Below are 16,791 nucleotides of genomic sequence, written 5' to 3' on the forward strand. Positions count from 1 at the left end.
GTAGACGGAGAGAGTGAATAAGGAGGAGCAGAGAAGAAAAAGAGTAGAGTGACTCCTGGAAAGAGGAGTGATGGTAAGAGAAAGGGGGTAGAGGAATGATGTGCCAATAGGACAGTCCCCTCTCTGAGCTGCACAGCTGCAGTGTCTGTACACGAGGACAACCAGCTGCGCACACGAGTAACGAAAACTACCACAGGCGCGCAGATCCGAAATATCACAGCTATTCCCAGCTATCGATCCCTCAGGGAGTAAGAGCTGCCCAGAAGCAGACGGGATAAAAGCCAAGCTGTTGGAAGCGATCTTTAGACGAGACGCTCTGCTGATTAATTCATCACTCTGAGGACTCACCCCACGGTTGTGTTCATTTCGACTGCTTTTCCATTCAGTTGCGTTCACATCCATCCGATCAATCCTCGCTCATGTTTCTATGCTTTGTTTCATTTGATTTGTGTGTTGTTTGGTTTAAACCCGGTCTACTGGAGATAATCTGAGTCAATCGGCCTGCAAGGAATTGAACTTTGAATGAGTCTACAATTAACCAGTGACTGGTCCTAGCGGGGTACACTTCTGGATGGCACCACCCAGAATACGTGGTCATTGATGCTGTATTAATTCCTGAACTGTGTGGGGTCTAAAATTGTATGTGTTACGGACAAAGGCAATGGGGAATAAGTGACTGGGTTGCTGCTGTCCATGGATGTTGTGGTAAAATGTGTACACTGGTAAGATTAACACAGTACAATATTATGACAGTGTTTCAGCTGTGGTTGTTAATATGCCTCTGTTATTTTCAGCCCTGTTAGTTGCTGGTTGTGTGTGTGTGTGTGTGTGAGTGCAGATGTGTTTCTGTGTGTTTACTATTTAATGAAGGTAAGAAAAAATTGTAAAATTGCCAGTATGTCCACAGAATCTGTCTGTGACATTTTGCAAACTAAATGGCCATCTGCTAAAAAATTCAAATGCCAAAATTTGTTTTCCCTGTGCTGTTTTTACCCATTTCCTACTGAATTCAAAATGCCCATGGTTGAAGAATAATGAATATAGATAAGCTCATAGCAAATATGTATGAATAAAAATGTAAATATTAAATGATCTGTTTTTGTGCAAATGTGTGCACATGTTTGAGTTTGTCTGTGTGTGAGTGTGTGTGTGAGTGTGTGTGTGTGTGCGTGTGTGTGTGTGTGTGTGTGTGTGTGTGTGTGTGTGTGTGTGTGTGTGTGCATGTGTGTGTGTGGCACACCCATGCACATATATGTGCAAATGTGTGTGAGTGTGCGTGAATGAGCACGTGTGTCTTTGACAGCCTCGTGTTATTTCCATCCTGTAGGACGAAGTGCAGTCCAGGGCCGACTCCCCTCCCTCCTTCAAACCCCCACCCCCCCCAGGGGCGCAGAGGCGCCCCAGCCGGCGAGATCACCCCAAACGACCCTCCTCAGGGTCGATCCAGTCAGGGCTGTATTTTACCGCCCCGTCCCGCGTCTCCCACGACCCTCCCATCCAGACTCACACAGTGTCAGACTCTCAGAAAAGGGAGGTATCAGCCCCCCAGCTCTCCCTAGTGAACCAGCACCCAATTGGGCCCTTCCCCCGAGTCCAGTCCCCAAGCAGGGCCAAACCTCCTCTGCCTTCCAGCACCCCGTCCCCTCCTCCACCCCCCTCACTCCCTGCCCCCACAGCCCCACCCACAAGCCCTGACAAGCCCATCCCCTCCTCCCCTGCCTCCAATCAGCACTTTGTTATGGTGGAGGTGCACAGACCCAACGCCGAGCCAGACGTCAATGAGGTCCGGCCACTTCCTCAAGCGAGAGGTAAGGGTTAGGGCATTCAGGTGTGTGGTATGTGGTGTGTCTGCATGTGGGGGTGTGTGGAGAATGGGAAGTTTAAACACTGAAGTGTAAGGCAGTGAAAACCCACAAGCTAAGCCTTTCACTTAAACTAGTTTTCTGAAAGGAGTTTGTTCACTGGCCTTTGTTGCTTCATGCCCTACAAGCCTGTGTGGGGTGTAGTTACAGGATCATATACCCCTTGAAGTCAGAAATGATGTCTTTGTAATGACTCAATTGATTTTGTTTAATTGCGCCCTTGTCTTGTCATTTAAATGCTCTGGCATAACATGAAGCAAAAGAACACTACCACACGAGGTGTAAGAGAATTAAAGAGAGGGGGATTCATGCGCTAGTGGGCACGGATTACTCACCTAATTGACACGCTTGTTAATCAAGCAAAACAAATGAAAGCGGGTGGAGAGCTATGATCAGTTTAATGGTGAGCTTATTGCCTGCTCTGTTTCATGCTTCCCACCCACCACTGCTCCGCGCTGTCAGATAAAAACAGAGACAGATCCAGCCCAGCTGCAAACTCGACTGCTACAGCCTGGCCGTTCAGATAGGCTGCCACAGAGAGTCGTGCTTATTGAGAGAGATTGACTGTGTGATAACTGTGAGACAGGGGAGGTGGATGGAGACATTAGCATTTTCTCCAGTGATGAGAGACCCGTTTGAAGGAAATCACACCCTCCTTTCCCAGACTTCCCCAAAGTTAGGGAAACGGATGGACTATCTGACTGTGGGGAACAGGAGGTATTACCACTGTCTTTTCAGTCATTCATAACCTGTCACAGCCGGAGGGACACACTTTGCACACAGTCAGGCCAGAATAATCCATAACTCATTCATTTTGTTACTGGAGTCCCTGTGTTTGCTGTACTGTCAAAAGGGTGATACACATTAATAACTCATTTTTGCTGATGGGTTTGCAATACATATTATTTGTATTTGTATCAAACCTTTTGGTCTTAGTGGTACATTATTATTTTATTTGTGTGTACAGTATTTCTTTTTGTCTCTGTGTGAATATACATGCATAATGTATCAACACATGAGTGTTTAATTGCAGAAACATATGTACGGATGTATATGTTTGTATGTGTGTGTATATCTGTATATGTGTGTCACTGTATATGTGTGCATATATGTGTGTGTGTTTGTAAGTTTATGTATAACCGTCTCTCTCTCTCTCTCCCCCTCCCTCCTAGGTACTACCCTGTCCCAGCTATCGGACAGCGGACAGACCCTAAGTGAGGACAGCGGGGTGGACATCGCTGAATCAGGCAGGCTGAGCAAAGACAGCAGCCCCCGTCCCGCCAGGACGCGCCCCTCACGGGAGGCGCAGGGAGGGGAGGCTCTCTCCAAACCGGTGAGGGGGCGAGAGGGAGGAGATGGAGGAGAGAGGGAAAGAGAGCACTGGGTAAAGGGGGATGTGAGGGAAGGATGGAATTCACCAAGCTGCTGTGCCAGTTCCTGCTGCTCTGCAGAATGACAGATGGGAAGGTCACAGAGACACGTGCCAGGGTGTGCTTTACCATGGGAAGCCTTGGTACTGGGAGCTACCTGAAGTTACCTGAAAATCATTTGAATTTCTTCCTTTGGTTATTTTATGGTTCATTTTAAGTTTAAGTTTTTTTTTTCCTTTAGTTTTTTACCTCCATCAACTTCATACTCATCTCATTGCACTGTAATTTCCAAGGACAACAACAGGTGTATAATGGTTTGATAATAATTTTGAGGGCGTTTCTCAAAGTGCGTCTGTGTGCGCCGGGCACACAGCACAGTGAGGTGTTGGTGGTGTTGGGGGCGGACAGAGGGGTTGAGTGATGGAGGTCCAAGAACCGTTTATTATTCTCTTACAAAGTTAACATCTGACCAGAGGCATGTCTAACCTGTCTTTGAATCACTTTATTTCTCTTAATCCCCCCCCCCCCCGGCTGTCTATCATTCTCATCCTCTCTCTCGCTCTCTCTGTACACCCCCCCCGCCCCTTCTTGCAGCCTGGCTTATTGGAGCCCACCTCCACCCTGGTGCGGGTGCCAAAGAGTGCCACCACCCTGGGCATCGCCATCGAGGGAGGCGCCAACACCCGCCAGCCTCTGCCTCGCATCGTCACCATACAGGTCAGTGGTGACGCCCACACTACCCGCAGAACCTCCTGCTGTGGCCTGTTCTTCCCCCCGCAGCAGGAAGACAGTGACATCACAGCCTGACCCGCCCTCACTGTCCTCTGCCCCCAGAGGAAACGCGCACTCTCAGGGATGATTGCAGTGTTTCACGGCTGTCGTGACATCTCCAGCTGTTAAAGACCTTGAAACAGTGGTGGTTAAGTGCATGCAGGCCAATTATGAGTTCTGTGACTTTGGCAGCTGGAACAATGTTTCTGCAGGGAGGGGGAGCCATTGTAAGAAAGGACATTAGGTCCAAAAGAGCGTTACCCTTGCCTGGTTACCGAAATGGAATGTGTGCACTGCCACTCATATGTATTTCACAAAGCCTGTGGGTGAATCACTGTATTTTTGTCTGTCTTCTTTCTCGATGTGCAAAACTGTAGCATAAAATTCTGAATTCAGTTCAGAGCCTGTCCTCCAATCTTCTTGGAAGTGTTGTGGAATTTCCTCTTTTTTTGTGATTGAAAGCCACCCTGATGAAAAAGACCTCTGATTGCACAGAAGGAGAGGGGGACAGCACACAAGAAAATCAGCACAGGGAAGCCAGGGGAGACAGGGTGTTACAAGGGTTCCTGTTTTCTAATGAAGAAAGGATGATAAAGGCAGACAGAGAACAAGGGGGATGGGGCTTACAGATGCGCAGGAACGGGCGCCTTTTAATCCTGCCTCCGTCTGATAGAGTTCATTCATCAGCGCCATAATGCAGACTCAACAACATGGCACAGCCAAGCAGGACAAAGCTGCACGCTTTGTTTCTGCCACTTTTATTTATTTTCCTCCTTCCGGTTTCCCTTTGTACGCAGTGTAATAGCCTGCACACAGATTTCCATATCAATCTGCTTTTTTTAATAGAAGCTGGCTTCACTCATATTTCAGCCTATACATTAAAAACAGAGGCGTGCAGATGAAAAGAATTTTACTAACTGTATTCATAAACGACAGGCACTCAGACGTTAAAAATTCAAACATTTCGGCACGCCGCTTTCATCGGTGAAACCTTTATATAGAATGAATGTCACTGCTGGTGTACAAATTAATTGAGGAGGAAATGCCAATCAGTGCCTCTATTTTCAGTAAGGCTATTAAGGACTTCCTACCTCCTGGCACCAAATCCAAAAAGAGCTGTGCATTTCTAATAGACGTGCACTGAGCTCTTATTTCATTCAGCCTATAGGTTAAAAGCAGAGATACGTAGATCAGACCAGTTTCAGTGACTAATGCATCAATATCCTGTCACACTCCCATTCATGGTGTTCCCCTGTCACCACACACAATGTTCCCTGTGATTACAGAGGTGGGAGCAGGGACACATAATCCTACTGAGCCACTTCCACTGCCACTCCTCTTCCTCCAAACCTATTCTCATCCCTATGGTTACTGGAAGCGAGAAGGGCATTGTAGTTATTTTACTGTTTGGAAATTGGTTTGGACGCGGTTTTTGCATGTTCATTACAGGAACCATGATAAAAGTGTTCGTTCAGAGTAACCTCAGCAGCCTCAGTTGAGGTTGATTCCCTTTCAGTTCGGACAGTTCAGGGAATAAATGGAAATTTAGTTTATGAACTTGCCCATTGTTTTCTATGAAGATTTTTCAATTAATGAATGGAATTTTACTTTATTTCCTGAACTGGTTAAATTGAAATGGAATTGACCCCCAGCTCTGAACGTCAGTCTTACATAAGGAACTAATGCTTCTGTGCTGCTGGTGTTGTCACTGGTGCTGAGAGATGCAGACAGCTGTCTATTCTCTGTTTGAGTCATAGCTGAAGCGTGTGATACATTCGCTGCCCTTAAAAACCCCATCTGTCTAAAGTGAAGTCATCAACTCCCACTCTCCCGGCTCGCTTTTGACTGGAGCATTCAGTGAAGTGATTGTACTAATTGTTGAATAGATTGAGCTGACGTCACGCTCGTTTCTCAGACTGCACTGTAAACCGCACCAGCACGCTGCCAAGCAGTTTGTGTCGCATCCTGGCTCTGGATCTCTTGGATATCCGCTAGGGCCCATCAGCATCAATCAGTCATTCTCCAGATCTGCGATCAGTTCCTACAGCCTTGATAGGGCTCGGCCCACTTGAAGCTTTATCTCCTGAACCGCGGCAGCTGGAGATAAGCACACCCATCCCCTTAGCCTCTCTTGCCAAGGATACTGAGGGCTGATCAGGGGACTGAGCGCACTGAGGTGTGTGAATTTCCATCGGCTACTGAAAAGGCTGATTGCCAGTGAAGATCTGACACTGCTCCTTTAGTTGTTCTTCTCTAGTTGCTGTTATTTTGTAGTGACTAGCCGCACAGTAGACTGACTGCTGAACTCAAGAGAGCTCAGGCTGAACTCGGGGCATTCATTCACTCTTTCTCTCTCTCTCTCTCTGTCTCTCATTTTCCCCTCCCTTTTTCACTAATGGCCCTTTTCCCTGTATAATTGTTTTCCTTCTCCTCCCTCTTTCCTGGTTCCTCTCTTTCCCTCCCCTTTTTTTTTACCCATAATCCCATACAGAGGGGTGGCTCCGCCCACAACTGCGGGCAGCTGAAGGTGGGTCAGGTGATCCTGGAGGTGAACGGCGTGTCGCTGAGGGGGCGGGAGCACCGAGACGCTGCTCGCCTCATCGCCGAGGCCTTCAAGACCAAAGAGAAGGACTACATCGACTTCCTGGTCACCGAATTCAATGTTGCCCTGTAGCTGCCCTGCCCTGTGCCAGGGCTGCCTGAACTACCGAGCACAGGGAGGATGGGGATAGGCATGGTGGGGGGCATATGGCCAGTGAGGTCGGGGGTGGGGGGGAGGGGGGGGAGGTCAAAATATGTTTTGCATGTTTTAGGCAATGCCCCCCAACACACGCACACCTTTCCTCCTCCTCTTCCTCTTTTTCCTTCTCCCTTAAAAGCTTGCCATAACCCACACACTGGAGTTCTGGGCGAGGAACGTTTGTGACTGTCTGGGAAAACCAAATGCTTTTCAACCAACGGGAGAGGCTTCTCACAACTCAATCAGCTGTCAACGCGAAATCGCTGTGAGCCCCAGCACAGCGCGTACCTGCTGCAGCTCACCCGTAAAGCTCCCCCTCGGGGTGAGATGACGGACAGGAAGCAGGAAGCGGATGAACAGGAGGCAACACTCCCACAAGTCCCTTTCACAAGGCCCTTTCACTCCAGACTGTCAGGTCCTGCGTCCCTCTCACAAGTGCGGGTAACCAAGACAGCACGGCCAGTTCCGTCTCCTAGAGGATCCATGTGCAGCTTCAGCGTCTGCTCCTGTGAAGGCTGTGTTTGAGCGCACGGACGCAGAGCTAAGCGGCGGGGTACCGCACTCTGCTGTGACAGCGGAGGACAACGGGAGGTTTTCCACCATAATGGGTTCCCTCTGGCCACTTCTGCTGTTTTCCTCTGTTCCTCCTGTGCCAGTCTGCGAGGCACTCTTACTGAAAGACAGCCAGACACACAACAGCGAACACTCTACCTGAGAGGATGTGGTCTGCACACATAATTACAGCCCTAGGGCCACATTACAGCACTTTCCAAAGTCAACCTGTTTTCTACCTACGCAGCTGTTGCTGATTTCTTTTTTTTTATATAAATACGTATTAATGTGTTAATGAAGAAATACAGTTATATAAATTGAAGGAGCTGGACAGTGGTTAGGGTAGAAGCTTCCAGACAGTATAGAAACTGCTTGGCTTTCTGCAACCTTATGTTTTTTCTTCCTCTGTAATAGCAGTGGTGTAAACAGGACCGTTTTATTGGCCTTCTCTCTGTTAGTCAGCTGTATTTGTTTGGTTTGTGCAGACTTGCAGTGGACTGCATCGCACTGTAATTACACTGAGCGCTGGTGATGAAGCATTGGGAGGAAACAACTGAGCCCTGCGAAACCCAGCATTTACCTCCTTACTGTGCACACACACAATACTTAAACTGTACAATAGGCTTATGTGGAGGAAGAATATGAAGGGCACTTTATGTAATATGATGTGTGTGGGGATATATTACATATATATATAATTTCAATAGATGTGAGAGAAAGAGGAATGGAGGTTTGGCGTGATCAACATGCTGAGAGGGAGGGGCTCACTACTCTAAACAGCTTATATGAAATTTGAATAGAAACATATTGAGGGGTAAATCAATAGCAAAATGATATTTTGAATACACAATAGGAGGTGAATGATGGGCACTGCGGTATTTTTATAAAGTGACAGACAGCTGAGAAGACAAGCTCTGTTTGCCGATGCACGTTATTCAATATTTTAGATATTATATATATATTTTATACTGAATTATAATTGAAGCTCTAATCTATGGAGGAATATGGATACAACATGTGAATACAATGTAGTTGTGATCTATATATACATACTGTAAATCTTTCTGCTGTAATAATTCAGAGGACAGTAAACCCATTCCTGCGTCAGCTTTTGGGGTTGATTGGTTTTTTGCATCCTGTTGGTATCTACTGGTCATTTAATGCAACATGTTGTCATGGTGATGTAGAAGGAGGGGTTTGTGTGTGTGTGTGTGTGTGTGTATGTGTGTGTGTGTGTGTGGTTGGGGGGGGGGCATCAGCAGAGGTGTAACATGACACCATGCCATTGGCTAAGCACGGATTATGCTGGTGAGGTACACACCATCCTCACTCCACCTTGTACCCCAGCTGCTATTTACAGACATTCATCAGCTTGTTCTTCAAGCATCTGCAGATGAGGAGTCTGAATTTTATATGATGATGAATTTTACATACAGCACCCCTGGATTCGATCAAAATAACCAAGTCGTCTTAAAGGGAAAGGGCTCTTCAATAAATTAAAAATCCTCCCCAGGTCCGTCTCGCCCGGGAAGTTTTCAGATGGCTTGGTGGGTTGATTGAACCCAGGGGGCAGCCTTCTTTGGGTGATTTTACTCCATCAGTGCACCTTAATGAGAATGTTTGTGCACCCTGGAGCTGATCCAGACAGCAGGAGTCTGTCTTTTCCTGTTGTTCCGAACACTCCGCAGCAGCATGAGGGAGAGCGCCGAGGGCCCGCTGCTCCGGCTGCCTAACGCTCAGAGCCTGTTTGCTTCCCTTCATGTGCAGAGGGACTATTAAACGCTTGTAATTCTGAAGTGTCAAAGTCAAGGGACTGCCTTTATATCCCTGGCACTTTGTCATTACCTCTCCAGCAGTTATTGCCGTGCGAAGGGATGCCACAGAATGCAAATTCTGTTTTAGCAGGCAGCCACGGGAGGTCAGCGGTGGATGGAGACCGTGTCCCTGAGAGGCTGCCGTGATGGATCGTGTTGAAGAGGTGGTATCGGAAACTTGCCACCCGAACTCTCTCTCTCTCTCATGCGCTCTCTCTCCTTCCCTCTCTCACACACAGTCCGTCCTTCTCTTTCTCCCTCATGCACTCTGTCCTTTTCTTTTTCTCTTTCTCACACGTTCTCTCCTTATCTTTCTGTCATACATTCCCTCCTTCCGTCTTTCCCTTTCTCTCAGTCGTACACTCCCCCTCCTTCCCTCTCTTTGTTTTTCTCCTTCAGGCATGTGCTTTCTCTCCGTCCCTTTCTGCCTTATACTTACTTTCTCCTTTTCTCTCTGTTGCAACTAAACAGTTGCAACAGCCCTTCACTTTCACTTTTTCAGTCTCTACTTTCTCTCTGAGTCACTTTCTCTTACACACTCACTCCTTGTTTCTCCTCCCCTTTCACTTTCTCACACTCTCACCTTCTCTTTCTCTCTCATACATTCTCTTTTGCTTTCTCGCTTTCTATAATCTTTATCTCTCACACGTCATTCTCATACAGTTCCTCTTAGTCTTTCACACACTCATTTAATGTTACAGTAAGGGAGTGTGCTGCCTAATCATCCCGGACTTGTGACCACTAAAGCAACAGATTATCTGTAGCTAGAAGAGTGTTTTGATTTGATTTTGTTTTCCGTTCCTGCTAGTCAGCTTCTCCTTCTAACTAAGGTGTTTGTTAACTCCATCAGTAAAGGTAACACCACCTCTGGACTGTATACCATTTGTTTTTACCTGATGTGCTTCAACAGACAGGCTTACAAAAAAGTAAACACTGATATTTCACAGTGGACGCAGGGAGAAAACATTCTAAAGACCCCTCTCTCTTTCTCGCAAATTCAAACATGCTTTTATTTCCATGACAAGGGATTCTGTGTTGACAAAGCGCTTATTTGTAGCTGAAAGATAACAGAATAAAACATTAAAACCATCTCTCATTCTGTCTCTCTTTCACAATTAAATTCAGTATAATTTAAATGAATTTAATCAGCATGGCAATGAAAAGGATTGTGTTGATAAAGCATTTTAAAACAACCACACAATTATGCACAATTACACAGGTATCCCCATTAAATTCTGAAGCACGGCTATAAAATAAATTTGAAATGGAATGTTCCAGTGTTTCACTTCTCTCTTTCAAGCCTTATTAGCACTACAAATATACGTTTGTTTTGCCAAAGCAAAACAAACATTGATAAAAAAAGAATATATAAATACTAAACAGGAATCATAAAACATTTAACTCTTCATTAACCATCAAACCGCAGCCTCTTTTTGCCTCTTTCTCTCTCCCTCGCCTCCTGTCTCCTTTCTTTTTATCTCCCAGATACACACATAGCCGCATGTTCCCACACACACACTCACAGTCATTTCACCAATCAGTCCACCCAACGTGGGGGACGTGCCGTGTTTCTGCTTGTGATATGGGCAAGAGTTGAAAACCAGGTGCAGCGGCACCTAGTGCATTTATCAAAACAAAAATGTATGGTATTACAAAGTATGTTTTAAAATGATATACTGTGCATTAAATCACATGCAGCATATGCATTAAAATACATACGACTTGTACTGAATATGCACAGGCTATTTGACATTTATTAAAATGATATTAAAGAGTAAGGAAACACGAGGTGCAAAGGAGCCATATTTTCTCATTCAAGGCACTGTAGGCCATCATTGTTGCTTTTCAGTGTGTAATTACTATTTTTATGTAAATCATTTAGGAAAATTTGTTTTTGTTTTGGTGGTACAGGAATAGGTATATGCGAGATACCTTTAAAGAAAGTAAAGCCACTTTCCATAGCACTTACATTTACTTTATTGCCGTAAGGATTGGGGGAAGTCTAAACCGTGACAACTGCCGTGTGCGTACTCAGGGCACATAGCATTAAAAGAAAAAGGCAGAAACAATGAAAAAAGATAAAGGCTCCCATCTGGTGGACATACATGGTACTACAGATATAATTCTATATTTTCACCACTGTATTAATATTGAAATCTCGACAGCACGATCGACTAGATCCCTCTATGATCAGACAAAAACACAAACTACAGTAGACTCTAAAAGGTACAGCGACCTAAATAGTAGGCTGCCCTCTGTGTTTCACTTGGCGATGTTTGTTATAATTCGTGTAAACAGGCTTTGGAACCTACGGAAATTATGATATCTGGAGTTGGTGCATAGCTGTAATTTGCTATTGGCCGCTAGCTAAGATGACGTTGTCTGTCAGAACAATAAGTAGGCTACTTTTCCTGTTGAATGCTAAAAGATTTCAACAGCCTGTGGTTCGGGGACATCAGTCGTGGACCAACTGAAATCACAGGATTATACTAATCGTATTATATGCAGAACGTCAAGTTAGCTGATTGTGAAGCATCTATCCCGCATCACACTCACGGGTTCATTCGTTGTACTTCACTGGATAGCAGTCTTATAACTTTATATATGTAACATCGATAATATGAAACAGGTTGTCAGAACCATTAACTAGTCTGTCTTGCCTTTCTTACTAATACGGATCAAAGCAGCAATAAAATATAGTATTTTAAGACAGTGGAATGACGTTTAGTAGACAACACTTAATAATCTACAGCCTCAATCTCAAACTCTATCCCTATTTCGTTCCCTTTCTGTTTTGAAACGCAAACGTAGAATACTTACACATGGAACTGTAGCTTGCTAATGTTCGCTAACCAGTTAGAGACCTCCGATATCTACGCAATCGCCGTGGCTGCAGGTCGCATAGGACGTGCCAAACCAGTAAGGACAGACGCGAACTGGGACATTGGGCAATTTTGAGACGCCGTGGTTTGCCCGGTCGCTTGGTGACACAAGTCGAGCTTGTTAGTTTATATGCTGTTCTCAAGGCAACCGAGGGTTGGCTACTTTGAAGTCTGCCGACTCACTGCAATCCCGACGTCTCTTTCAGCCTTCTTTTGATCTACATTGGATTAATATTTTATGAGGTAGGTTTTCATTGTAACGTGCATTTTGCTTTGATAATACTTGTCTAACTTTTTTTGTTTGCAATCAATAACTAAAATGTTTTCTATGGCTATCTTGTGATAGCTTAGTACCTAACCAAATCTCTGCATTACAGAGGTTGAGCTGTAATCACGCTGTAGGTGGATAACAAGTTGTTATGTATTTCCCAACAATCTTTAGCTAGAAACTTCATGTCATGTGAACTAATTTGGGGGGAAATAATGCAATGTTTGTATATACTGTGACGTCAGTTTATATTATCATTTGCTAATTTTGGTGTGATCTGTGGAAAAGGAAAAAATTCCAAGACAACTAGAGTGTCATATCAGCACCAAAAATTCTGATGTCTTCGCTAACACTCTCCAGAATACAGAAAGACACGTCTAGTCCATACATAATTTATCCTACATGCTTTTTTGTTGTTGTTGTTGTTGTTGAAATCGTCCTCTGTCCTGTACTGAACATTGAGACATCACCATTCTTTTCCTACGTGTGTCTTCTGACTACGTTTAGCTGACTGGTCAAATGACGTGGCAGGTGGATTTAACTGTAAGTATTCATGAATCATAACGAACTATTTTAAAGCAATGATAAGCTAATAGGTGATAAAAGTCGGAGCGAGAGTGTTGTGTAAACTATTAGGAACAAAGTATCAGTGTATTCCAGTACAGCAATGGAAGGGAGGGAGCTTGTCATTCATTGCCATAAAGAGGGATGGAAATGTTTTGCATTGAGGACATAGCCTGTACTTTTTTCCCTGAATTTTCCGTGTTGGGTCAAATGTTTTCAGACGCAGTTTATCAACCAAGTGTTGCTTGCTTATTGGAAATTATGAGTTCAGAATTATCCCCTGAATTTTTATTTTATTTTTTTCAAAATTCATTTCAGTTTTCTCGTTTTTGAGAGCAATAGACCACCTTAAATTCTTATCCAATTCTTTGACCTGTCAAATCTGATTCGCTAGGTCAAATTGGTGCAGCAGTTGTGTTAGTGGCGTTATTTGAACATCAGTTATGCTTAGACAAACAAAACAGGATTTTTGGTCTTTTGTACAGCTACATGGTATAACTTTTAGTTGAGTCATAGATTCACCCTCTGCACTGTCTTATATTTACCTGATTGACCTGCAGTCGTTTCACACCTGCAGTGAAATGTTTGATTCTGTGTGTCGGGGTGGGGATCATCTGTTGTTTAGTTATAGCTGTAAGGTTCAGTGAAGTATCTGAGGCTTGAGTGACCTGCCCTCCCATTGACCAACATCTCTCAACTCAGCAGAGGTCACATCATGCCAGAAAGCCTGAAAATTAGTGACAGAAGAGTGAGACTTCATGAACCCAATGAGGGGTGGAGCTACTGTGCAGGTGCTCTCAATCATTGACTTATTAGACTGAATTAGAAGAGATAGTGATACCACATGATTGCTCCGCCCATTTTGCGGTGCCTGAAGCCCCAGCCTCATATTGCTGGTGTAAAGCTGCGATAGGAGAGTTCATGGGTAATCTCCCATATCACTCCAATGGGGAGGTCGCTTGCATGTTCCCAGCATGATGGACTTGCATACATTTGTGGGAATAACACTCAGAGGAACATTTGTGGAATATGTGCACTTGGTGACCTTTTGAGGCAATGGCTTGCTTGTAGAGGTAAAAATACAGTTATACAGATGCTTTCTCGTATATCTGTAATGAAAATTCAATTTTCCCTTAACAGTAAATAATACTATACACAGTGAACGGGGCACAGGAAAAGGTGTCAGAGAATGCCTTGCCTCACAAAGTAAGCTTACATTTGTTTTATTTTTTGTTGTTTGTATTTTTTCATTCAGCACAGGTTGGGATGTATTTTGTTCTGTTTACTGGGCCTGCGTGGTATCTTGAATTAGAAGCTGCATGCTAATAATCAGCTTTCTGTAATCGGGGGCAGATTGTAAGGGCCAAGATGGATTGATGCTGGCCACTTTGCAAAATCCGCGGCTTAAGGGATAAAACCTGTCTGCATGCTGTTCCTTTCATCAGCAAACTGACTTGTGTGTTTTCATCTCCACTTTTGAAAATGATCTGTCGTTTCAGGAAACACAGCACTAAGAGGTGCATTATGGGAAAGCCAAGCAGTACAGGTCATTTGCGTGTAGATTTAGCAACAAGTGTTTTTTCTTATAGTCTCCTAGTACTTACTGCTGCTAATAATAATAACAGTAATAATAACAACAATAGTATTATATTAGAGCACCTCTCAAGACCCATTGTCACTGTGCAACACGTAAAAAGACATTAAACAAAACACCTGCAACGTCAATACAGAACTGCCTCACAGACAATGGGGTTGCAGTATCAAGAGGTGCCGAGTTGTGTCCTGCTAATGGCGAGACAGGCATGAGCGAGCAGGGGTTAGAGGTGAAGCAATGCTGGGGAAACAGCTTGCCGCCGTCACCGATCTCAAGATTGTATGGATGGGTCATGCCATTCACTGCGCCCACCGTGACAACCAGGTCACCCTCTGTAAGGAAGTGAATCTACACAGAGCTTCAGGTAGTGTGAAATCCTCAAACGTTGCCTCAGGAGGAAGTGTCACCTGAAGCATGGAAGACTAGAGCCATGTTAGGGGTGAGTGAGGCATTTTGGGTCCTCCTCCTCTTTCTGTGAATGCCAGAAAGAGGGGGCAGTTATTGGCAGTGCAGCATCAAAGCATTCTCCTGTGTCTAAACATAAAATGAACAATGTTGAAACAAAACACTTCTTGTATTTATCTTTGGTAAGATTGGACGTACGTGTTTGTTAAACATTTATGCTTCAGAATAATCTTGCACTCCCGTTCTGTGCTTTAAAAAGTTAGTTGTGTGCTTGTTTCTGTGTGCGTTTGCCCCGGGTATGACTGTTCTTGTGCAAGCTCTTGGTTTAAGCTATCGTGAAGAAGAACAGGAATGTGCTAAAAATAACAATAACTCTGTCATCGGTTTTGTGAATTTTTTACTCCCAGTTTTGTGAATTTTCCACACACTGACTGCGTGTCTGTTGAGAGTAGAGCACTGACACCCATGTATTCTCTATGGCACTCTATAGCAGAGTTGCAGCCGCCTGTGTTGTGGTGTTGCCGTGGTTACAGTCAGCTGCAGCTCAGGGTTCTGGGACTGGGGGTGTTTGTCCCCACGGCGGTCACCCCAGCACGTTCCACAATGTTCCCCTGTCCTTCCTTTCAATGGCCATTGCCTTAGGCATAAAGGGCTCCTAGTGGTCTTGTGAGAACACAGATCCCAGGGATAGGGACTGGTTGGCTATACTGGGTATTTGTTAATCTACTGCGAGCAATCGGCAGGTCAAACTCAAGTCTTCTATACTGGATTAAAAAACAAAGAACTTATTTATTTTTTTCGTCAAATTTAATATCAAGCACTGATTATGCATGCAATTTTAAAAATCCTTTTTTCCCTTTGGCAACCAATTTGGAATCAGGGCTTGTCCCTTTGCATACCCTCTGTCCTCACACGGGACCACTGAGGTGACATCACAAGCCATGGGAGGGTGCCAAGGCAGAGAGGCAGGGGGAACACTGCCCCCATACATACTCCTAGGGTAATGTCTTCTGCCGTTGTGGACTCTCTGTCTCTGTTGGCTGATGGCATGGCTAGGATTCAACCTGGGATGTGGGGCATAGCCTGTGCTTAGAACTAGCATTTTGGCTGATTTAGCCACTCGGGATCCCCTGTAGAAGCCTTTACAGTTTAAATGAGACATATGTAGACATATGTAAGCATAATTGTTGCATGTAGTAGATACTGTACACCCCCTCCCTCTATAAACTTGTGAATTTGTTGCCACTGTTTCATGGGTAAATTAGACTTCCTCATAATGCAGGATTATCATCAGGAGTGATTTATTTTGTCTTTATGATGACCTATCCCAGCAGCTGTGTCAGGAGAAAAAGGAAATGTTTGTAAGTCATTAAGATGTTTTACAGCTCATTAGTGGCAGTTTTATTGAGCAGGAAAATAATTATGGTATCAGTGACAGCCATATTCCCTCATACTGTGTGTGCTTCTCTCTGTCAGTCCTGGGTCATATATTAATGTGTGTCATTGCATGTGACTCTCCGTGTGAGATTGCATGTTTGCATATGTGCAAACATGGCTGTTATTACTCACATGACAGGGTTTGTGTATAATTGCTAGTGACTTTGATTGCATACATGAATGTTTATATGCCTTTGTGTGTGAGAGATGTGTATGGGTATGTTGTAGCCACTGGTTTTGTGGAGCGGACTGTTTTGTGTCCCTGGATGAAAACATGCTGATAAAGGAGAAAAGGCATGACTGCGTCTTCCTTTAGAGACTTCTTCCCTTTCTCCCTTCGTCTGCTCTCTAAACTGTATTAGATTATCCCTGAAAGCACTCTGCCAATGAGCCGGTCCGCACGAGTCAAGAGTGACTGGAAACTTTCACTTTACTGATTTATATTCATTCCTTCCAATAAAGCCAGCGCAGAGAAAACACATTCACAGATGAGGGCAGAATGTTGAAACGTTTGAGTCCTGCAGCCTCATCT

General features: G+C 44.6%; 1 protein-coding gene across 1 annotated transcript in view; it reads left to right on the forward strand.

Moving 5' to 3' along the window:
* whrna (whirlin a) overlaps positions 1-6,677 on the forward strand; it is a 61,252-nt gene extending 54,575 nt beyond the window's left edge. The window contains exons 10-13 of the mRNA XM_036529429.1: positions 1,328-1,808; positions 3,035-3,195; positions 3,827-3,949; positions 6,495-6,677. Coding sequence (XP_036385322.1) covers positions 1,328-1,808; positions 3,035-3,195; positions 3,827-3,949; positions 6,495-6,677 — 948 coding nt within the window. The remainder of the gene's footprint in view (positions 1-1,327; positions 1,809-3,034; positions 3,196-3,826; positions 3,950-6,494) is intronic.
* Positions 6,678-16,791: the final 10,114 nt, after the last annotated feature.

The sequence above is a fragment of the Megalops cyprinoides genome, chromosome 5 (genome assembly GCF_013368585.1).
Source record: "Megalops cyprinoides isolate fMegCyp1 chromosome 5, fMegCyp1.pri, whole genome shotgun sequence".
Taxonomy (NCBI): domain Eukaryota; kingdom Metazoa; phylum Chordata; class Actinopteri; order Elopiformes; family Megalopidae; genus Megalops; species Megalops cyprinoides.